The following is a 24,826-nucleotide window of genomic DNA, read 5'->3' on the forward strand; positions in this document are numbered from 1 at the left end:
AGTGGCCAAAAACAAGTTGTATTGGGAAGAGGGGAAAAAGAGAGAATACAAAGAAGGAAAGAAAAAGAAGAAAAGAAAAAGAAAAACAGAAGAAAAGAAAGAGAAAAAATGCAAAAAAGAGAGAAGAAAAGAAGAAAAGAAAAGAAAAGAAAGGGGGGCAAAGCAAACAGACATCAAAAAAAAAATAAGGGGGAGTATCCTCTGATTCTGTATACTGTAAATCCCTCGACTTCCCCTGGAACTTTCCGGTGCTGCTTGGTCAATAATTTATTTTTCCCCTGTCCGTCTAGCTGGTCTTCTGTGGTAGGGGCCTGTTGTGTGGATTCTCAGGTGTTAGCACTTAGGGGAGCTGCTCAGCCCCCTGCCTGGTACAGGGCTCAGTGAGTGATGTTTAAGCTGTTTATCTGGTGAGGCCACTGTGAGGCTCAGTGGGGGTTGTTTGTCCTGTGAGGCCCCAGGAGGAACAACAACAGTGGCTGGGGCCAGCTCTGGAGCCCTGGATTCAGCTCCTGCAGTAACTACAGAGCTCTCAGCCTGCAGGGTCCTGGATGCTCAAGGGGGCGGGGCGCTGATCTGCTCAGCTTGGGGCAGGAGTGTCCTTGCTGTCCTGTGCACTCCTGGCTTCTGCGTGTCCCGGGGGAGGCCGGATCCTGGGCTGTGTCCCCAGTGCCCTGTGCTCCCAGGCCTGCGCTGCTGGATTCGCGCTCCCCACCGTGCAGCCCCATCTGCGTGGAGCCTCTGTTGGAGCTGCTGCAGACCTGCTCCTGGGTCGAGCCGGGTGCTCACTGCAGCCCTTTAGGGAGCTCCGTGGCGGGGTGTGGCGTGCTCTCCCCAGGGTGCAGGTCCCTGTTAGTGTCCCTGGGAGCCTGAGGGTATCCCCGCCCCTCCTGGGGCCCTGCTCTAACTCCCTCTGCTGGCCTTTCTGCCCGGGAAGACTGAAGAAGATCCTGCTTCTCCAGGTGGGGGCTTTCCTGTCCTGGGGGCACTCGCCCCAACCTTAGCCCGGCTCCTCGTGCGGCCCCTACTTCTTGGATGCCTTTTGTTTCTTTATTTCTTTTTTCCCCGTCTTTCTACCTTGATAGAAGCGTGAACTCTTCTCACTGTAGCATTCCAGCTCTTCTCTCTTTAAATCTCAGGCCGAATTCGTGGATTTTCAGGATGATATGAAGGTTATCTAGGTAATTTGGTGGGGACAGGTGACTTGGGGCCCCTACTCTTCAGCCATCTTGCCTCGCCCTCTTAACTAAGTTTTCAAAGGTAGTTTCCTACGATGGTTAGAAAATCTTTGCATTGTATGTTTTTGTGTTGAGAAATTTTGCATTTTGCTAAATTACAGACATATATTAACATTGGAGTGTGTATTAGCAGATATTTCCAAAAGAAAAGAAGGATATAAACAATTAGTACAAGAATAAATATGGAGTTATCAAAATATTCTAGAAATTATTTTATCATTAGTTTTACTAGCAAAGCTAAGAAAGGAATACAGTAATGTGCTCTTTGGATATCATCTAATAAAACACTAAAGTTATTACTCCTGAAAAAGTAGTTTATTATTAAATTAAGGGAAATAATACCTAAAGAATGTAGTCCATTCAAATGACACTGTTTAGTAACCATTTCTGACACCCCCTTTTTTTTCTCAACAGGAACTCCATTCTCCAACTCTGAAAATATCTACTTGTTCCCCAAGCAGTCTACATATAACCCCAAATACTGAACAGGTAAAAGAAGTTATGGATTAGACTAGATTCTTTTCTTTTTATGTAAGCCTTGCTCATATGTTTAAGTAATCTTTAAGTCCTCCTAAGGCTCTAGACATTTACAAAATGTCAGGAATACAAAACCAGAAAGGAGATTCTCACATATGATAATCAGCTCAGCCCATTAAAAGAATGTGAAACAAGTGCTGAAACAAATGCTGTGAATTGAGATTTTTCAGTTTCATTGTCTACTCAATCTGATTGGTTTCAGTTTGAGTGTAGTTTATTTATTAAGTGATTCAAGGATCTCCTAATAATTATATATATTTTATGAGTCCTTGATTTTAGCACAAATAAAGTACCTAGATCTTGGAATGATTAAGTACCTGACTTTGTGATAGCATTGTAAGTTTACATTCAGAAAGAACATCTTATAGGGTCAGAACTAGCCCTTCTCAAAGGTACATGATCTGAAAGACATGCAAGGATCTAGTTCCCTTAGCCTTCACAATTTAATAATCTCATTTTTAAGATTACCCTGGAGTCTAGGCATTATATCTTCAAAAGGTACCTATAATAATAATTAAATACCATATTGACAAATATGTGTTTAATGAGCTAGTCACCATACATTAAAAAGTGAATCATAAGAAAACTAAAATTAAACGTTATAAGTTTGTTACTACATAGGAGGGGAGTATAAAGGATATGGGATTTGGGGGCTAAGAGGGAGAAAGATGGTGTTCTAGGAAAGCAGGCCTGCCCAGATGAGGTGCCAGGGTATGAGCTTGGACAATAAGGGAACAAAGAGACAAAAGTTGATCTCCAAACATTAGTACAGTAAGAAAAAGGTGAGCTCATGCAAAACAAATAAAATTCTCAAAAGTTTGTCTACCACTTCCCAATTTGGCCTAGCCTAGAGCTAAGTTGGTTAGAGTCATGCATGTATTTATTTATTTATTTATAAATATTTCTTTATTATTTTAGAGAGACAGAGAGGAGGAGTGAGAAGGGGGCAGAGGGTGAGGAGGGAGAGATAAAGAAGCAGACTCCTTGCTGAGCAAGGAGCCCTGTGCTGGGCTCCCAGAACCCTGAGATCATGACCTGAGCCAAAATCAAGAGAGAGTCACTTGAGCAACTGAGCTACCCAGGTGCCCCTAGAGTCATGCATTTATTTAGCAAACATTTGTTAAGTGCTCACTATGTATCAAATATTGTACAAAGATGTAATAGACCCAATTACTCTTCTCAAAAGCTCACAAACTAGCATGGGTCACATATACAACAAAACATAGAACAGTGGGATAAAGGCTGCAACAGAGATAGATATAGAGCCCTACAGGACCACCAAGACAGGATTACCTCAGAAAAGTAAGTCCACTTAAATCACAGAGCTATTCACTGTATTCAGATACAGGCAATAAATTGCATTAGCTGCTACTTTTCATAATGAAGGCTTTAAAATTGGGTTTACTGTGTTTTATTTCTGATAATGCAAATATGTTTATTGTAGAGAATTTTGGAACCATAAAAAATTGTAGAGTAAAAGAAATAAAAATCACGCATGATCTCTTCTCTTACCCACAGATAGTATTATTAGCATTTTGTTTTCCTTCATTCAACTAAATAATTTAGATCATACCATATATGCTTATTCATATCTTCATTTATCACTTACTCTTATATGATATTATGAGCTTTTTCATGTAAATTTGTATTTACTCAAAATCCTTATTTTAATAGCTACCTATTTCAGCCTATGGATGATTAATCTTCCCCCTCTCCAGAGGAAAGTTCTTCTCCCAGCTATACCTTCAGCGGTATTATTTTTTTTTCTAATTAAAATACAGTGTTCTGTTGTTATGTTTATTTGATTCTTAGCTTGGTTGAATACTTCTTGCTATTAACCATTTGTTTTTCTTCTATTATAAATGTTCATGTTATTTTTTTTAATGTTCATGTTATTTGCTGATTTTTCTACTAGTAGGAATTTTTTTCTTATTGAGGTATAAAAACTCTATATTAATGATATTGATTCTTTTTCCATCAAAAGTTTACAAATGACTTTGTTTTAGTGTTTTGTCTCCCTTTTAATGTTATTTATGGCCTTCTCCCACCAACACCCTGAAGATTTAAATGTTTAAGTACACAAACACACACACACATACAAACACACATTTTTCTCTTTGTGTCTCCTTCTGTTTAAATAATTTTTATTTCTTTTTTTTAAGATTTCGTGTATTTATTTATTCATGACACACACACACACACACACACACACACACACACACACAGAGGCAGAGACTTAGGCAGAGGGAGAAGCGGGCTCCCTGCAGGGCCCTGGGATCATGCCTGAGCCAAAGACAGGTGCTCAACCACTGAGCCACCCAGGTGTCCCAAAGAATTTTTTTCTTGAGGATTTTATTTATTTATTAATGAAAGACAGAGAGAGAGGCAGAGACATAGGCAGAGGGAGAAGCAGGCTCCCTACTGGGACCCAAATGCAAGACTTGATCCTTGGACCCCAGGATCACTCCCTGAGCCAAAAAGTGGACACTCAGCCGCTGACCCACCCAGGTGTCCCTCCTTCCACTTTTTAAAATAGGAGATAACTAGGGATCCCTGGGTGGCGCAGTGGTTTGGCGCCTGCCTTTGGCCCAGGGCGCGATCCTGGAGACCCCGGATCGAATCCCACGACGGGCTCCTGGTGCATGGAGCCTGCTTCTCCCTCTGCCTATGTCTCTGCCTCTCTCTCTGTGTGTGTGACTATCATAAATAAATAAAAAAATTAAAAAAATAAAATAGGAGATAACTAATAAATATTAAGCTATATTTTCTTCTAATACTGTGGAGCATTTACAATGTAATGAAGATTTTGAAACTCTCATCAAAATGCTTGGAATGTGTAATAAATTAACATGAAATGAGTATAATAGAGATAGTTAACAGTGCTAAACACATAAACACATGCATAAATATATGTTTCTAAGGCTGAAATTAACTAAAACCACAAATTCACATGTCATCATTTATGCAAATGACTTAAAATTTCACTCTGAAAATTGCTCCCTATTATTTTTAATGACTTCAAGGTCACTAAGCAACTATAATTATATGCAGCTTTTATCTTTCTTTACAGGAACTCCATTCTCCAACAGTGAAAGTCACTGCATGTCCACAGACTAATATTAAGAGATACATAGTACAAAATCCTGAACAGGTAAGCTATATCACCCAAACTCTTGTCCCAACCTATAATTCCTTAGAAGTTGATAGCTTAAATGAGAAGGGTGAGTCAATTATCCAATCACTAAAATCAGACTATTGGGAGTTTCCTCCAGTTATAAAGTTAATTTATAATCATTAGTATTAAAAAGTCATTTTTAAAATATTTTTTAAAGATTTAGTCTTTTATTTTATTTTTTTATTCATCAGTTGCATATAACACCCAGTGCTCATTATATCAATTGCCTTCCTTAATTCCCATCATCCAATTATCCCTTCCTCCCATCCACTTCCCCTCCAGCAATCCTCAGTTTGTTTCCTATAGTTAAGAATCTCTTATGGTTTGCCTCTCTCTGTTTTAATCTTATTTTATTTTTCCTTCCCTTCCCCCATATTCATCCATTTTGTTTTTTTAAATTCCACATATGAATAAAGTCATATGGTATTTATCTTTCTCTGACTGACTTATTTTGCTTAGCATAATACACTCTAGCTCTACTCACATCATTCTTTTTGATGACTAATATTTCATTGTATATATGTACCACATCTTCTTTATCTATTCATCTGTTGATGGACATTTGGGTTCTTTCCATGGTTTGGCTATTGTGAACATTGCTGCTATAAACTTTGGAGTGCTTGTGCCCCTTCAAATCACTATTTTAAAAAGTCATTTTTAATTTCAGACAACTATGTGTCCATATTTTCTGATTTAGTGAGGCAACAGTTCCAAGCAGCATGGAAATTCTCGAATTATAAAATCTTTCTACATCTATAGCCCCACCTTTGTACTACAAAGGATTTTGTACCCTTCGAGCCAAGGGGAAAAAGGACAAAGTTCTTTTTTTTAAAAAAAGATTTTATTCATTTATTCATGAGAGACACAGAGATAGAGAGAGGCAGAGACATAGGCAGAGGGAGAAGCAGGCTCCCTGCAGGGCGCCTGATGTAGGACTCGACTCTGGGACTCCTGGATCACACCCTGAGCTGAAGGCAGACGCTCAACTGCTGAATCTCCCAGGCATCCCAAAAAGGACAAGGTTCTTTCACTGACTTCACATAGCAGCTATCAGCTGTTACATCAGGGACTGGAATCCTTAATTTATTTAGATTTTCCATTGAGATATGGGCTAGGAAGAAAAAAATGAAAAATCAAAAGTTCAAAACTGCCTCCATGCCTTTTTTTGCCTATGCTATGAACTTTGGTGCCTAGCAATGAGCTTTTTTGAAAATTATATTGATGTTTTCTAAGATATAAAGTTTATATTTTACAAACTAGGATATTATTCTCTATTTCATTTTGAGGGGAAAATTAAGAAAAAAATTTCCCACAGTAAAAATCCTTCCTCAACACACACAAAACCATATATAGCCCTTCTTTAGCTGCAACAGGAGGTTCTTTGGGGTTATAGGGACAAAGTATCACAGATAGAAACTGTACCACAGATAATAATATGGCAATTCTTTGCTTTGATCTCTATTTCTCCACTATTGCAGGAAAGAATACTCCCCTTACTCACAAAATAAAATAATTATTTACTTCAGATGTGAAAGTGTGTGCATGTGTGAACATATGAGCATGCAAGCTCTTGTGGTGGGGGGATGATTATTTTGAACATTTGCTTCAGTTTTCACATATCTTTATAAGTATCAAAGGAGAATGTGATTATATTAAATGAGGTGCTTGTGCCTTCTTTCAGAATTAAATGTTTAAACAAGAGATCTGAAAAGTGTGTTGGGGAAGGGAGACATAAAGAAAGCTTGGCAGATGAAAATGTGCATTTTTCTAGAACATGATCACTTTCCCCTTCTTCCTCCCTCTTTCTCCTTTTCCTTTCCTTCATACAGAAACTGGGGAATATATATATTTGGATGCATATTACACTTGATATTCTTGGCTTTCAAAAAATTAGTTCTAGATAGCACTATTTTTTCATAATGTGAGAATTGCTGTGTTTACCTAGGATATATTCACAGAGTAAGTTTTAAATATCAAATAATTTAGATTCCAACCTACTTTGCCAGTGTTTCTTATATGACTTTAGGTAAATACTTATTCTTAAGTTAATGAAGAAAGGGAAGAATTCATGTTTATTGGACATATGCTCCGTGGTAGAAGATCTACAGATTTTATCCTATTTAATCCTTAAAAGGTGAGAAAAAGAAGCACAAAGAAGTTCAGTTATTTACTCATTGAATATTTATAAATTGTCTGCTATGTACTAAAAATTGCTCCAAGAATTGGGTATAGAGCAGCGAACAAAAACAAAGTCCCAATCTTCTTGAAACTTGAGCTCTTAACTAGACCCAAACCATTCAGTTACAAATACAAGAATGGGAACAGAAATTGAATAATGATGATCTGGAAAAAATACATTTGCAAATTAAGATGTAGGTGAATTAGGATCCAGATACTCATCTACATACCAACTTCCCTCCCATCATCCCAGTGTAATAAAAGGGAGAGAAATAATTTTTTTAATAATAAATTTATTTTTTATTGGTGTTCAATTTGCCAACATACAGAATAACACCCAGTGCTCATCCCGCCAAGCATCCCCCTCAGTGCCCGTCACCCATTCACCCCCACCCCATGCCCTCCTCCCCTTCCACCACCCCTAGTTCGTTTCCCAGAGTTAGGAGTCTTTATGTCCTGTTTCCCTTTCAAGGCAGAGAAATTAGAGGTATGTATGGAAATACATAACATATTTGTACCACTGAGCCTGCCCATGTAAAGGCTTATTATATTGACTGTGTACAACTACCAAAAAGCAAATTGTTTCTCAAGGAAAACCTCCAAAAGATGGTAATGATTATTTTAAAGCTTGTAACTCTCTATTGAGAAATAAAACAAATTTCAACCCCTATGCTTTGTAAACAGAAATAATCTAACTGGTTTTGCAGAGCAGCTTGAAAATCTTATTTTGATATATCTCCCATTTTATTTATCTATGAATATGCCTTTTTGTTTGCTCTTTTAAATCCCCCTAGGAGAAGATTCTGACTTAATTACAATATTTATAATAAGCTGAGCCTCCTAAATGGCAAATTTATCCTCTTTCACCTCCCAGCTTGTCTAATCTTCACTTCTACTCCTTGTAATTAAATTGATCTCAATCTACTTCTCTTATGATGATTTCCTTCTACCTCTGTTCAACCTTCTTTTTTATTTTTGGTTGTTCATGATCTTCATTCTGCATTTATTGTCATTTTAGCCAAAGCATTCACGTATTCTGGTATATAACTTGACCTAGAAATGAAGAAAATGTTTTTGTTCTATCAGTAGATAGGATCCAATTGATATTAATCAGTTTTATTAATTTTCTAGTTGTAGAGCTCCTGCTATGGGGAGGGCACTGTATAGCCTTCAAATAGGAGGATAGGAAACAAGACATGGTTGCCATAGCAAAAGAGCTTATAGTTCCTCTTGCAAGGGAAATAGGGTATGTCCACAAATAGCAATATAAAATATATGGTGGGGTGTATGATAGCTTCCAGGAAAAAATTACAGATAAAGTCTTTTTTTATAATAAATTTATTTTTATTGGTGTTCAATTTACCAACATACAGAATAACACCCAGTGCTCATCCCATCAAGTGCCCCCCTCAGTACCCGACACCCATTCACCCCCACTCCTCCCCTTCCACCACCCCTAGTTCGTTTCCCAGAGTTAGGAGTCTTTCATGTTATGTCTCCCTTTCTGATATTTCCCACACATTTCTTCTCCAATCCCTTATATTCCCTTTCACTATAGTTTATATTCCTCAAATGAATGAGAACATATAATGTTTGTCCTCCGATTGACTTACTTCACTCAGCACAATACCCTCCAGTTCAATCCACGTTGAAGCAAATGGTGGGTATTTGTCATTTCTAATGGCTGAGTAATATTCCATTCTAAACATAAACCACATCTTCTTTATCGATTCATCTTTCGATGGACACCTAGGCTCCTTCCACAGTTTGGCTATTGTGGACATTGCTGCTATAAACATCAGGGTGCAGGTGTCCCGGAGTTTCATTGCATCTGTATCTTTGGGGTAAATCTCCAACAGTGCAATTGCTGGGTCCTAGGGCAGGTCTATTTTTAACTCTTTGAGGAACCTCCACACAGTTTTCCAGAGTGGCTGCACCAGTTCACACTCCCACCAACAGTGTAAGAAGGTTCCCTTTTCTCCGCATCCTCTGCAACATTTGTGGTTTCCTGCCTTGTTAATGTTCCCCATTCTCACTGGTGTGAGGTGGGATCTCATTGTGGTTTTGATTTGTATTTCCCTGATGGCAAGTGATGCAGAGCATTTTCTCATGTGCATGTTGGCCATGTCTATGTCTTCCTCTGAGAGATTTCTGTTCATGTCTTTTGCCCATTTCATGATTGGATTGTTTCTTTCTTTGGTGTTGAGTTTAAGAAGTTCTTTATAGATCTTGGATACTAGCCCTTTATCTGATACGTCATTTGCAAATACCTGCTCCCATTCTGTAGGTTGTCTTTGGGTTTTGTTGACTGTATCCTTTGCTGTGCAAAAGCTTCTTATCTTAATGAAGTCCCAATAGTTCATTTTTACTTTTGTTTCTTTTGCCTTCGTGGATGTATCTTGCAAGAAGTTACTGTGGCCGAGTTCAAAAAGGATGTTGCCTGTGTTCTCCTCTAGGATTTTGATGGAATCTTGTCTCACATTTAGATCTTTCATCCATTTTGAGTTGATCTTTGTGTATGGTGAAAGAGAGTGGTCTAGTTTCATTCTTCTGAATGTGGATGTCCAATTTTCCCAGCACCATTTATTGAAGAGACTTTATTCCAATGGATAGTATTTCCTCCTTTGTCGAATATTAGTTGGCCATAAAGTTCAGGGTCCACTTCTGGGTTCTCTATTCTGTTCCATTGATCTATGTGTCTGTTTTTGTTCCAGTACCACACTGTCATGATGACCACAGCTTTGTAGTACAACCTGAAATCTGGCGTTGTGATGCCCCCAGATATGGTTTTCTTTTTTAAAATTCCCCTGGCTATTCGGGGTCTCTTCTGATTCCACACAAATCTTAAAACAATTTGTTCTAACTCTCTGAAGAAAGTCCATGGTATTTTGATAGGGATTGCATTAAACGTGTATATTGCCCTGGGTAACATTGACAATTTCACAATATTAATTTTGCCAATCCATGAGCATGGAATATTTTTCCATCTCTTTTTGTCTTCCTCAAGTTCTTTCAGAAGCGTTCTATAGTTTTGAGGGTATAGATCCTTTACTCTTTGGTTAGGTTTATTCCTAGATATCTTATGCTTTTGGGTGCAATTGTAAATGGGATTGACTCCTTAATTTCTCTTTCTTCAGTCTCATTGTTAGTGTATAAAAATGCCACTGATTTCTGGGCATTGATTTTGTGTCCTGCCACGCTACCGAATTGCTGTATGAGTTCTAGCAATCTTGGGGTGGAGGCTTTTGGGTTTTCTATGTAGAGTATCATGTCATCGGCGAAGAGGGAGAGTTTGACTTCTTCTTTGCCAATTTGAATGCCTTTAATGTCTTTTTGTTGTCTGATTGCTGAGGCTGGTACATCCAGTACTATGTTGAATAGCAGTGGTGAGAGTGGACATCCTTGTCTTGTTCCTGATCTTAGGGGAAAGGCTCCGAGTGCTTCCCCATTGAGAATGATATTTGCTGTGGGCTTTTCGTAGATGGCTTTTAAGATGTTGAGGAATGTTCCCTCTATCCCTACACTCTGAAGAGTTTTGATCAGAAATGGATGCTGTATTTTGTCAAATGCTTTCTCTGCATCTAATGAGAGGATCATATGGTTCTTGGTTTTTCTCTTGCTGATATGATGAATCACATTGATTGTTTTATGGGTGTTGAACCAGCCTTGTGTTCCGGGGATAAATCCTAGTTGGTCATGGTCAATAAATTTTCTTAATGTATTGTTGGATCCTATTGGCTAGTATCTTGCTGAGAATTTTTGCATCCATGTTCATCAGGGATATTGGTCTGTAATTCTCCTTTTTGGTGGGGTCTTTTTCTGGTTTTGGAATTAAGGTGATGCTGGCCCCATAGAACGAGTTTGGAAATACTCTATCTCTTTCTATCTTTCCAAACAGCTTTAGTACAATAGGTATGGTTTGTTCTTTAACGTTTGATAGAATTCCCCTGGGAAGCCATCTGGCCCTGTAGTCTTGTGTCTTGGGAGGTTTTTGATGACTGCTTCAATTTCCTCCCTGGTTATTGGCCTGTTCAGGTGTTCTATTTCTTCCTGTTCCAGTTTCGGTAGTTTGTGGATTTCCAAGAATGCGTCCATTTCTTCTAGAGTGCCTAATTTATTGGCGTATACCTGTTCATAATATGTTTTTTCAATCGTTTGTATTTTCTTGGTGTTGGTAGTGATCTCTCCTTTCTCCTTCATAATTTTATTAATGAGTCTTCTCTCTATTATTTTTAATAAGGCTGGCTAATGGCTTATCTATCTTATTAATTCTTTCAAAGAACCAACTCCTGGTTTTGTTGATCTGTTCCACAGTTCTTCTGGTCTCGATTTCGTTGATTTCTGTTTGAATCATTATTAACTCTTTTTTTCTGCTGGGTGTAGGATCTGTTTGCTGTTTTTTCTCTAGCTCCCTTAGGTGTAAGGTTAGGTTTTGTATTTGAGTTCTTTCCAGTTTTTGGATGGATGCTTGTATTGCGATGTATTTCCCCCTCAGGACTGCTTTTGCTGCATCCCAAAGATTTTGAATGGTTGTATCTTCATTTTCATTAGTTTCCATGAATCTTTTTAATTCTTCCTTAATTTCATGGTTGACCCTTTCATCTTTTAGCAGGATGGTCTTTAACCACCACGGGTTTGAGGTCCTTCCAAACTTCTTGTTGTGATTTAGTTCTAATTTCAAGGCATTATGGTCTGTGAATATGCAGGGGACGATCCCAATCTTTTGGTATTGGTTCAGACCCGATTTGTGATCCAATATGTGGTCTATTCTGGAGAAATTTCCATGTGTACTTGAGAAGAATGTGTTTTCAGTTGAGTTTGGATGTAAAGTTCTGTAGATATCTGTGAAATCCATCTGGTCCAGTGTATCATTTAAAGCTCTCGTTCCTCTGGAGATGTTGTGCTTAGAAGACCTATAGAGTATCGAAAGAGCTAGATGAAGTCACCAAGTATAAGTGTATTATTATCTAAGTATGTCTTCACTTTGGTTATTAATTGATTGATATATTTGGCAGCTCCCACATTGGGGGCATATACATTGAGGATTGTTAAGTCCTCTTGTTGGATAGATCCTTGAAGTATGATATAGTGTCCCTCTTCATCTCTCACTACAGTCTTCAGGGTATATTTTAGTGTATCAAATATAAGGATGGCTACCTCTGCTTTCTTTTGAGGACCATTTGAGTGGCAAAAGGTTCTCCAACCTTATTTTCAGGTTGTAGGTGTCCTTCTGTCTAAAATGAGTCTCTTGTAGACAGCAAATAGATGGGTCCTGCTTTTTTATCCAGTCTGACACCCTGCGCCTTTTGATGGGGTCATTAAGCCCGTTCACGTTCAGAGTTACTATTGAAAGATTTGAGTTTAGTGTCATCATGATATCTATTCAGTCCCGGTTTTTCTGGATTGTTCCACTGAATTTCTTCTTAAAGGTGAATTTGAAGAGTCCCCCTTAAAATTTCTTGCAGAGCTGGTTTGGAGGTCACATATTCTTTCAGTTCTGGCCTGTCTTGGAAGCTCTTTATCTCTCCTACCATTCTGAATGAGAGCCTTGCTGGATAAAGTATTTTTGTTTCTATATTTTTCTCATTTAGGACCCTGAATATATCCTGCCAGCCCTTTCTGGCCTGCCAGGTCTCTGTGGAGTGGTCTACTTTTACCTCCTCCCCATAAAAGTCAGGGATATCTTGTCTCTTGCTGCTTTAAGGATCTTCTCTTTATCTTTGGAATTTGCAAGCTTCACTATTAAATGTCGAGGTGTTGAACGGTTTTTATTGATTTTAGGGGGGGATCTTCTATTTCCTGGATCTGAATGCATGTTTCCCTTCCCAGATTAGGAATGTTTTCAGCTATGATTTGTTCAAATACATATTCTGGCCCTCTGGCCCTTTTGGTGCCCTCGGAAACCGCAATTAAACGTAGGTTTTTCTTCCTCAGGCTGTCGTTTATTTCCCTTAATCTATCTTCATGATCTTTTAATTGTTTGTCTTTTTTCCTCAGTTTCCTTCTTTTCCATCAACTTGTCTTCTATGTGACTCACTCGTTCTTCTACCTCGTTATCCCTCATCGTCAGGATTTATAGTTTGGATTGCATCTCATTCAATTGATTTTTAATTTCTGCCTGATTGGATATAAATTCTGCAGTCATGAAGTCTCTTGAGTCCTTTATGCTTTTTTCTAGAGCCACCAGTAGCTGTATAATAGTGCTTCTGAATTGGCTTTCTGACATTGAATTGTAATCCAGATTTTGTAACTTGTGGGAGAGAGGATTGTTTCTGATTCTTTCTTTTTTTTTTAATTTTTATTTATTTACTTATGATAGTCACAGAGAGAGAGAGAGGCAGAGACACGGGCAGAGGGAGAAGCAGGCTCCATGCACCGGGAGCCTGATATGGGATTGGATCCCGGGTCTCCAGGATCGCGCCCTGGGCCAAAGGCAGGCGCCAAACCGCTGCGCCACCCAGGGATCCTTGGTTCTTTCTTTTGAGGTGAGGTTTTCCTTTTAGTCATTTTGCTCAGTGCAGAGTGGCCAAAAACAAGTTGTATTGGGGAAAGGAGAGGAAAATGACAAAAGAGAGGAGAGAAAGAAGGAAATAAAAAAGAAAAAGAAAAAAGAAAAAAAAGAAAAAAGAAGAAAAAGAGAAAGAAAAAGAAAGAAAGGAAAAAAAGGGGTGGGGGAAGCAAACAGAAATCAAAAAGAAAATAAAAAAAACCACGGGAGAGTATCTTCTGATTCTGTATACTTTAAGTCCCTTGACTTCCCCTGGAACTTGTCCGTCTAGCTGGTCTTCTGGGGGAGGGGCCTGTTGTGCTGATTTTCAGGTGTTAGCACTTGGGGGAGTTGCTCTGCCCCCTGCCTGGTGCAGGGCTCAGTGGGGGTTGTTTACCCCGTGAGGCCCCAGGAGCAACAGCCCTAGTGGCGGGGCCAGCTCTGGAAACCTGGATTCAGCTCCCACAGTAACTAGGAAGCTCTCAGTCTGCAGGGCCTGGAGGCTCCGGGGCGGGGCCGCTGATCTGCTCAGCTCTGGCAGGAGCGTCCTTGCTGTCCTGGGCCCTCCCGGCCTCTGCCTGTCCTGGGGGGAGGCAGGATCCTGGGCTGTGTCCCCGGCGCCCAGTGCTCTCGGGCCTGCGCTGTTGGATTCACTCTCCCGCTGACGCAGCACCCTCCGCGGAGCCGCCACCCGAGCCCCTCCGAGCTGCTCCCCCAGCCGCGCAGCCCCCTCTGCAGGGAGCCTCTTCCTCTGCTGGAGCCGCTTCTGAGCTGCTCCCGGGGCCCCGCAGCCCCCTCCGCTGATCCGCCGCCAGAGCCCCTCTGAGCTGCTCCCGGGTCAATGCGTGTGCGCGCTGCAGCCCTTTAGGGAGCTCCGCACACTCTCTCAGGGGCGCAGGTGTCTGTTAGTGTCCCCGGGAGCCTGAGGGCATCCCCGCCCTCCTGGGTCCTGCTCTAACTCCCTGCGGGCGCCTTTCCACCCGGGAAGATTGGTGCAGCTCCTGCTTCTCCGGGACGGGGCTCTCCTTTCCTGGGGACACTCACCCCGGCCTTAGCCCGGCTCCTCGTGGGGCCCCTCCCCCTGGGATGCCTTTTGTTTTTTTATTTCTTTTTCCCCGTCTTCCTACCTTGATAGAAGCGTGAACTCTTGTCACTGTAGCATTCCAGGTGTTCTCTCTTTAAATCTCAGGCCAAATTCGTAGATTCTCAGGATGATTTGACGGTTATTTAGGTAATTTGGTGGGGACAGGTGATTTGGGGACCCTACTCTTCCGCCATTTTGCCCCTCCCCTACAGATGAAGTCTTATTGATGTTCCTTGATTGGAGATAACACTTTTTGGGGAATCAGAGAAGGATTTATTGTGGTATATAAGGTATTATTACAGTTAACATTGAAAAGTTAATGAGTGAATAGATCAAGAAGTGGAGGAAATAAATGAGGATTACTCTTCTAAGAAGGATATTGGCAAAAGAAGTAAAGATGGGATTGTAGCAAGAGGATAAAACAGAATCTTGGAGATCTGAGAGATTTATTTCTGTTTTCTTAAATTAGGCATTTCACAAGGTTCTGTACCTCTCCATTACCCATCAGTTTTCTCAGTCATTCTCATAGCTACAATGACAATTTTCAGAGGAATAACTCCCAAGACTCTATCTCAAATGTGACTTTTCTCCAGGTCATTTTTTTATTAAGTAGGCACCACACCCAGAGTGGAGCCCATTGTGGAGCTGAACCCATGACCCTGAGATTAAGACCTGAGCTGAGATCAAAAGTCAGACATTCAGCCAACTAAGCCAACCAGTCACCTCTCTCCAGATCATTTTTAAAAGATTTATTTGTTTATTTATTTATGAGAGAGAGAGAGAGAGAATAGAGGGAGGGGCAGAGGGAGAACCAGTAATAAGACTAAAGATGCCACATAGAAAGGGGACAAATGGGACACAATTCTGGAATAGACAAGAGGGGATAGGATTTTCTACAGAAGTGACTTCAGGATAAAAGGAGGAGTATGTCTTTCTTGGTAATGAGATGGAAGTAGCAGAAGTTGAAGAGATTTTTGAGGTAGGGTGGAAAATGAAGGAATCTCATTGGATAGATCTTGGTTCTCTCAAGAAGAAGAAAGAGAATGAGAGAATGTGAGCACAGGGGATTGAAGAATTTGGGAAAAAATTGTAAGCAGAGTTGTAGAAAATTTGAGAAATATGACTATGACCATGAAGGTTAGAAGGGCTCTTAAAGTTAAAAAACTTGAATTTGTACAGAGCCAAATCAGCAAATATTTTGTAACTTTCTTCAGCAAATTTTCATGGCCTGGGAACAGCAAAGTAGATGCTGGGGATTATGTACTTGGTTAGATGTGAGAACTACTGCCAGAGGTTCTAAAAGTAACAATTAAGATGATAAGATCAGCCATCTTTGAAGACACCTATTAATTTTTAGGGTGGATCTGGCACCAATTCAAATGTACAGATAAAATATAAGCTGCCAAAATAGTAAATCTGTCTACCAGCTCATTTGTGAAAAATCTGACTTCTAATTAAACTTATTTTGCTGATCTGTTTTACTCAGAATGATTTATTCAAATATAATAAAATTTTATTTTACTTTCTTACATATTTTGGGAAAATAATAGTCCCCTAAACTTGGAAGTCTTTTTTTTTCAGTAAGTCATTTAAAAAAGCGAGAGAATCAACACTGTTAGGACCTAACCCATTTTTCTTCTTAAAAACAATAGCAGTTCAGCATTTATAGTAAACAAAGAGAAATTTTCTTTTGCTAACTTTGTTTATCCTTCTAGAAGGTGCTTATATCCTTAAGATAAACATTCATATCATCTCTTTTCATCCAGTTATCACTACGGGATTTTCAAGATGGATATAGTCCCTGCCCTCAATAAGCCTATTTTTTATATATACTTTACCTTGATATCTTAGAATAGTTCTAACAAGGTTCTCATAAACTTTTAAATGCAGTATGGACTTAAAATGTTATATTACTATATTATTAAAAGCCAATATCATTTATACATTAAAATCACAGTTAAAGTTACTTTAAAATACGTTATTTTGCTTGATATAAATTATTCCGCATTACTATCACTATGATAAGAAAACAGCCTCAAAGAAGGTAAATGACTTTCCACAGCAAGTAGATGATAGAGGCAGTACTAAATACAGGTTTTATGACTCTAGAACTTTTTCCCATTATTTCTTCTTCCACTAATTTTAATAGCCCGATCCAATGGATCTGTAGTAGTCCAAATCCAATCTGCTTTGGAATTCTCAGCTGTTGACCTCTCTGAAGCATATATACTGTCATTCTCCTTTCCACTGATTTATGAAAATTTTTCTTCACTTGACTTTTTCATTTTTCTCTTCTGATTTTCATATCTCTTAAGACTTATGTAGTTATGTCTTTGATATTCACTTGCCTTTTCACCAATTACAAGAATTTAATAAGATCATCTAAGCATATGATTCTAGAAATATAGCCATGAAATCCCCCCTCACCTGTGTGTTGGACATTTATAACCTGAATGCCTTCTTACACGTTTTGGTAAAAATCTCTGATAATTTTTTGTAATAATTTAGTACATATTTAAGGGATTACTATGCACTATATATTTACTAAATGTTATGAGGAGTAAAACCATGAATCAGACCTCGGTTTTTACCAGGAGCACATAAAATTCAATGTGTCTCAACTTTTCTCGCTTTTGTTTTTGGCACCATTGGTTATATAATAGATTTCTCAGATATAAGATCTTACAGTCATCTTTGGAAAGTACTGTTCTTGATAATTTTGGGTAATCTCTTAACTGATCTCCTCACCTGTACTCTTTCTTTTCTCCAATGAATCTTGCTGAAGTAGATGCATGTTCACCTCCCATCCCTGTTTAAAGCATTCAAGAACTTCTCATTGCTTTCAATACCAATCTTCACCTGCCATCTGTTCCCTTATATGTAATTTACACTTTCACAGCCTTGGTTTCATGCCTCATTTTGTTTACTACATTTGGAATACCATTTTCTTTCATGTCCTCATATGCAAAGCCTATCTTAACCTTCTCTCAAATGCCACCTGATCCAAGTAACATACTTGAGTACTGCCACATGAATTTTAATTTTTTCTCTTCTTAATTCCATCCAATAAGTTATTCTCTGTACCTCTTCTAGGAACTTGCTGTTTTCTACCTGGTATTATAGGCTTTTTTTTTTAGAACTTTAGCTTTTTTATTTTTTATTATTTTTTATATTTTTTAATTTATTGTTTTATTGGTGTTCAATTTGCCAGCATATAGAATAACACCCAGTGACAAATACCCACCATTTGCTTTGACGTGGATGGAACTGGAGGGTATTATGCTGAGTGAAATAAGTCAGTCAGAGAAAGACAAACATTATATGGTCTCATTAATTTGGGGTATATAAAAATATTTTTATTATATTTATATTTAAATTCAATTTGCCAACATATATTATAACACCCAGTGCTCATTCCATCAAGTGCCCTCCTCAGTGCCCATCACCCAGTTACCCCATTCCCCACCCACCTCCCCTTCTGCAACTCTTTGTTTGTTTCCCAGAGTTAGGAGTCTTTAATGGTTTGTCTCCCTCTCTAATTTTTCCTACTCAATCCCCCTCCTTTCCTTTATAAGCCCTTTCACTATTCTTGTATTCCACATATGAGTGAAACCATATGATAATTGTCCTTCTCTGATCGACTTATTTCACTCAGCAATAATACTCTCCAGTTCCATCCATATCAAAGCAAATGGTGAGTATTCATCTCTTCTGATGGCTAAGTAATATTCCATTGTGTGTGTGTGTATATACACACACCACATCTTCTTTATCCATTCTTTCAAGGGACATCATGGATCCTTTCACAGTTTGGCTATTGTGGACACTGCTGCTATAAACATTGGGGTTTAAATGTCCCAGCATTTCACTACATCAGTATCTTTGGGGTCAATATGCAGAAGTGCAATTGCTGGGTAGTAGGGTAGCTCTATTTTTAACTTCTTGAGGAACCTCTATACTTTTCCAGAGTGGCTGTAACAGTTTGCATTCCCACCAACAGTGCAAGAGGGTTCCCCTTTCTCCACATCCTCTCCAACATTTCTGTTTCCTGTCTTGTTAATTTTCCCCATTCTCACTGGTGTGAGATGGTATCTCATTGTGGTTTTGATTTCTATTTCCCTGATGAAAAGTGATTGGAGCGTTTTTTCATGTGCTTGTTGGCCAATGTGTATGTCTTCTTTGGGGAAATTTCTGTTCATGTCTTCTGCCCATTTCATGACTGGATTTTCTGTTTCTTGGGTGTTGAGTTTCATAACTTCTTTATAAAGAAGATCTATAGATCTTGGATAGTAGCCCTTTAACTGATAAGTCATTTGCAAATATCTTCTCCCATTCTGTAGGTTGTCTTTTAGTTTTGTTGACTGTTTCTTTTGCTGTGCAAAAGCTTCTTATCTTGATGAAGTCCCAGTAGTTCATTTTTGCTTTTGTTTCCCTTGCCTTCATAGATGTATCTTGCATGAAGTTGCTGTGGCAAAGTTCATAATGGTTGTTGGCTATGTTCTCCTTTAGGATTTTGATGGAATCTTGTCTCACATTTAGATCTTTCATCAGTTTTGAGTTTATTTTTGTGTATGGTGTAAGAGAATGGTCTAGTTTCATTCTTCTGTATGTGGCTGTCCAATTTTCCCAACACCACTTGTTGAAGATACCATCCTTTTTCCAGTGGATAGTCTTTCCTGCTTTGTTGAATATTAGTTGACCATAGAGTTGAGTGCCCATTTCTGGATTCTCTATTCTGTTCCATTGATCTATGTGTCTGTTTTTGTGCCAGACTATACTGTCTTGATTATCACAGCTTTGTTATACAGCTTGAAATCTGGCATTGTGATGCCCCCAGCATTGGTTTTCTTTTTCAATATTCCTCTGGCTATTATAGGTCTCTTCTGATTGCAAAAATATCCATATTTTGATAGGGATTCGCATTGAATGTGTAAATTGCCCTGGGTAGCATAGACATTTTCACAATATTTATTTTTATAATCCATGAGTATGGAATGTTTTTCCAGCTCTTTACATATTTGATTTCTTTCATAAGTGTTCTATAGTTTTTAGGGTATAGATCCTTTACCTCTTTGGTTAGGTTTATTCCTAAGTATCTTATGGTTTTGGGTGCAATTGTAAATGGTGTTGATTCCTTAATTTCTCTTTCTTCAGTCTCATTCTTAGTGTATAGAAATGCCACTTATTTCTGGGCATTCATTTTGTATCCTGCCACATTGCTGAATTGCTGTATGAGTTCTAACAACCTTGGGGTGGAGTCTTTTCAGTTTTCTATATACAATATCATATCATCTGAGAAGAGGGAGAGTTTCACTTCTTCTTTGCCAATTTGAATGCCTTTTTTTTTCTTTTTGTTGTCTGATTGCTGAGGCTAGGACTTCTAGTACTATATTGAATAACAGTGGTGAGAGTGTATATCCCTGTCATGTTCCTAATCTTAGGGGAAAGGCTTTCAGTTTTTTCCTATTGAAAATCAGTATTATAGATGTTTATCTTCATATATCGTCTATACTAAAGATCAGCAAACTTTTCCTCTAAAGGTCATTATAGTAAATATTTTAGGCTTTGCTGTCCCCATAGGATTTTGGCCTTCTTTGTATTTATAGTCCTTTAAAAGTCTAAATATCGGGGATTCCTGGGTGGCTCAGTGGTTTAGTGCCTGCCTTCAGCCCAGGGCGTGATCCTGGGGTCCTGGGATCGAGTTCTGCATCCAACTCCCTGCATGGAGCCTGCTTCTCCCTCTGCCTGTGTCTCTGCCTCTCTATCTTTCTCTCTGTGTCTCTCATGAATAAGTAAATAAAATCTTTAAAAAAATCTAAATATCATTCTTAGCTTGAGGACATTATAAACGTAAGCTGTTGGATATTGTTTCATGAATACTGATCAATATTCAGTGTTCCTGGTAATAATCTAAGTTTGATTCATGCATTATAAAATTTAGCAAAGTGTACTGTCCATAGCAAGCTCTTAAACATATGTTTCATGATTGCAAATAACTACCAAAAAAGCTTTTTTACAAAGACAAGCAAACACAAAAGGGCTTCTAGGGGAATCTTTCTAAATATATCTACCTTTAGATTTAATAGTCAACTAGCCAAATTTAATCACTTGCACGTTTGTTTCACCAAAGTATTCCAGGAACACCCTTTATTCAAAATTGAATATAAGACATATATAGCTTTGGATTCAAGGGTCTCTTGCATTCTCAACAACCCATGTTTTATTCAGTTGTTTTAAGAATTTTTACAGTAGTAGATGAGAAAATGCTGACATTTTTTTATTTTGTTTTTGTTTTTTTTTTCATTTTTTAAATTTTGAAATGGTCTTATACATATTAACTGGTAGCAGGCTTGGTAAATCCCCTTCTATACTGTTCCTCTATATTACAAAAAAAATGAATGCAATTTTTCTTTGTAACAAAACAACCTCAACCCCCTCCATACAAGTAGAGTCATATGAAAACCAAAGTAAGGGAAAGAAATATAGTAATATAGTATATATTTTATACTTGATATGATTCTTATTAGTCCTTCCCTGTTTTTTTTTTTCTAATCTTGGACATGTCACCAGCCTTTATTTCATTGGCTGATATCTTTAAAGCACTTGGATAATCTTATATCAACTTAGTTAATTATATGGGGATACAGTGGCACTTAAAGACTTTATTATGCTTTTAGTATTCAAAACATACATTGTACAGAGAGATTTAGCTTTGATTATAATCACAAGTAAGAATTGTATGCTTCAATGGCACCAAAGCTGAGTTCCAGGGGGGGTAAAATCTTTTTATCTACTTTACAGCTCAGTAATGAATTGTTAATTTTGCATTTCTCCAATAATACTTTTGCATAGAAAGAAACCTGCCAGTGAACTCAATTTAAATGAAGTTGACCTCATGCCTGTCTATTTCAGCGGAAACTCACAATACCATGCCTTTAAAGGGAAAAAGTTTTCTTTCTCACTCCCTTCCAATTCCCCTAAAACATTTTGTTAGACCTAGTAGAATGTAGTAGGGGCGATTCAGATTGCTCTGTTTGAGAAAACAGACCATCTTTATTACTATTTCCTTATATCTCTCCAAACCTTATTGGGATAGCATACCATTCTCCTAGTATGCTACTATCTCAGAGTTGATTAGAGACTAGATATTTGCTTAAGTTAAAGTTCCTCTGAAAAAGTATTTTTCAAAACAAAACATAGTCATTATTGTCTTTATAGGAACCACTTTCTCCATTCCTACGAGGAGGCCATTTCTTCCCAGGAAATAATGTTATTTATGAGAAAACAATAAGAAAAGTAGAGAAGCTAAATTCGGATGAGGTATGTAAATTTTGTTTTAAAGCTTATGAAGTGTATACTTTTTAATTATTAGTATTTTAATAGAGTTAAAATGACTTTCAATTGTTAAATGCCAAGCAAGGCCACTATGAGTCATAATAATACCTCATTATGTGTACAGCCCTTCAAATCATCCTTAACACTTTCATATTCATTCTCTCATGTGAAATATTATTGTTCCTGTTTTACTGGAAGGGAAACTGAAGTAAAGATATGTCGAGTCACATAGGAAATTAATGGTAGAACCTGAATTTAATCCAGATGCTTTGCATGTTTCTTTTAAACTGGTCTCACAAAAATTATAATTTAAAAACATTATAACTTTGTCCTAATTGTGGAATTTGAGGAAATAAAATAGATGAATATAGGGGAAGGAGGAAAAAAAGAGAGGGGGGCGAACCATAAGAGACTCTTAACTATAGAGAACAAACTGAAGGTTAATGGAGAGGAGGTGGCTGGAGATGGGCTAAATGGGTGATGGATATTAAAGAGGCACTTGTGATGAGCATTGGATGTTATATGTAAGTGATTAACTACTAAATTCTACTCCTGAAACCAATATTATATTATAGAATATAAACTAGAAATTGAATAAAAAGTTGAAAAATATTAAAAATATAAAATGAATTTTCAAATGAACAGTATATATGAGCAGATACGTAAAATACTATACAATGCAAAAGTCTAGAAAACTATAGTTCAAGTCACATTTTAAAAATTTCATTAAATTCAGCTGAGAGACCAAGTACAACATTCAAAACTGTAGTAGGGTAATGGTAATTCCAAGGCATGTAGAGCTACCAGAACTTCAAACCGAGTTATTACTGTAGACAACTGTAGATTCATATTGATCTGCTCAGTGGATACAAGTATGTCCAGCCCAGACAAAGCCTGAAACTTGTCTTTTGGACATTCTTGAAGTAGGACAGTGTATTAGTTTCTTAGGACTGTAAAGTACCACAATCTGGGTGGCTTAAACAACACAAGTTTATGGTCTCACAGTTCTGGAGGCCAGAAGTATGAAATCTTCATGTTGTCAGGCCCTGCTCCCTTTGAAGCCTTTAGGGAAAGAGCTCTTCAATGCCCATCTCTTAGTTTCTTGTGGTCTCAGTTATTCCTTGGTTTTTATTTTTTTTAATTCCTTGGTTTTTTAGATCCATATTTAATCCTCTCTCTTTACATGGCATCTTTTTTGTATGTCTTTCTATCATCTTCCCTCTGAGTATGTCTGTCTCTATGTCCAAAGTTTCCTTTTATATGAGGACACCAGACATTTGATTAAGACCCATCTTAATGGCTTTATTTTAACTTCTTACTTCTATAAAGACCTTGTTTCAAAAAAAATTAAAAAAAAAAAACAAGGTCACATTTTGAGGTACTAATAATTAGGACTTTAACATATGATTTTTGTTGGGGGAGCACAGTTTAACCTATAACAGGTAGTTAAATAATGTCAAATGAATTAGTGGATTCCTGGGTGGCTCAATGGTTTAGCGCCCGCTTTCGGCCCAGGGCATGACCCTGGAGACACGGGATCGAGTCCCACGTCGGGCTCCCTGCATGGACCCTGCTTCTCGAGCTGCCTGTGTCTCTGCCTCTCTCTCTCTCTCTCTCCATGTCTATCATGAATAAATAAATAAATCTTTAACAAAATGAATTTTTATCACAAAAATCTTTTTTTCTCATATAAAATGAAACATTAAAATATACTAAATTCTTTTTTCTTGTCATGAGAACACATTTTTACGTGCATTTATGGGCAGTTGTTACCAGATTCATAGGAATTAATACATTATTACTTATTTGATGCTCACTAAAACTAAAATAGTGTAAACTCTTAGAATCACAAACATTCAAACCTTTAAGTCTCTGGTCTGCTTAGAAAGTTGGATATGTTTGAGGGTTTGGTATGGTATGTATTGAACATATATCTTTCAGAATAACAGCAAAATATTTCTGGACATTATGGCACCAAATAGAAACGTTTTATAAAATATGTCAGTTCTTTAAGGGGGACTTTCCTCAAGCTATCAAATTATAACAACTGCCCTTTATTCAACTGAACTGACAAAACAGTAAGTTTGACACCTTTTAAATATTAAGAAATGTTTGATACACCTCATTTTATTCTCCTTCTAATTTAATGTTTCAAAGGGAGAAATACTTTTCTAAATCTTGGTTCCTAGAGGAAAAGATTGAATATCCTGTACATTACAATTACTACACATATGGAATAATTACAGAAAAACTCTTTTAAAAGAACACTACAGTTACTTACTATTAATTTGAATATTTATCTTTTTACATCCACTTTTTTTTTATTAGTGACTTAAATGATTTGGGAATTTTAAGACTACCATGGGAGACTGCCCAAGGTAAAAGGAACGATGCACATTAAACAAACTACAACTGCCTTGACCTAGTTGAGTTTCCTCAGTGATAGAAATGCAATAGGATAAGCTGGATAAAGCTAGAATCTGGATGAAACACTTAATGTTACATGAGATTAATTCAAATAAGACTAGCTCTTAGGATATAAGACCTGCCCCCCAAAAGAAGTCTTTGTCATGGAAAGGTGGTAAATGGATGCCATTTGCAAGATAATTATGCAGTTCATATGAACTGTACTCTCTATCAAAGAAGACAAAATATTTGATAAATCAGAATTTTTTTATCTTTTGTACATTAGAAATTCAGCTTGTGGTACACTTCAAAAGTATGAGTAATATATGAATATCATGATTTAGAACAGTAATTTTAGTAGTTATTAGGTGTGAGAATTGAAACTGAAA

General features: G+C 37.7%; 1 protein-coding gene across 4 annotated transcripts in view; it reads left to right on the forward strand.

Annotated features, from left to right (window-relative positions):
- Positions 1–24,826, forward strand: part of POF1B (POF1B actin binding protein) — a 108,898-nt gene that overhangs the window by 13,727 nt on the left and 70,345 nt on the right. For 3 of the 4 annotated variants that reach the window (XM_072817950.1, XM_072817952.1, XM_072817949.1), the window contains exons 3-5: positions 1,650–1,724; positions 4,843–4,923; positions 21,915–22,016. In XM_072817950.1, the coding sequence (XP_072674051.1) occupies positions 1,650–1,724; positions 4,843–4,923; positions 21,915–22,016 (258 nt within the window). The remainder of the gene's footprint in view (positions 1–1,649; positions 1,725–4,842; positions 4,924–21,914; positions 22,017–24,826) is intronic. The other variant, XM_072817951.1, reaches the window with a different exon arrangement.

This window comes from Canis lupus, chromosome X (assembly GCF_048164855.1).
Source record: "Canis lupus baileyi chromosome X, mCanLup2.hap1, whole genome shotgun sequence".
Taxonomy (NCBI): domain Eukaryota; kingdom Metazoa; phylum Chordata; class Mammalia; order Carnivora; family Canidae; genus Canis; species Canis lupus.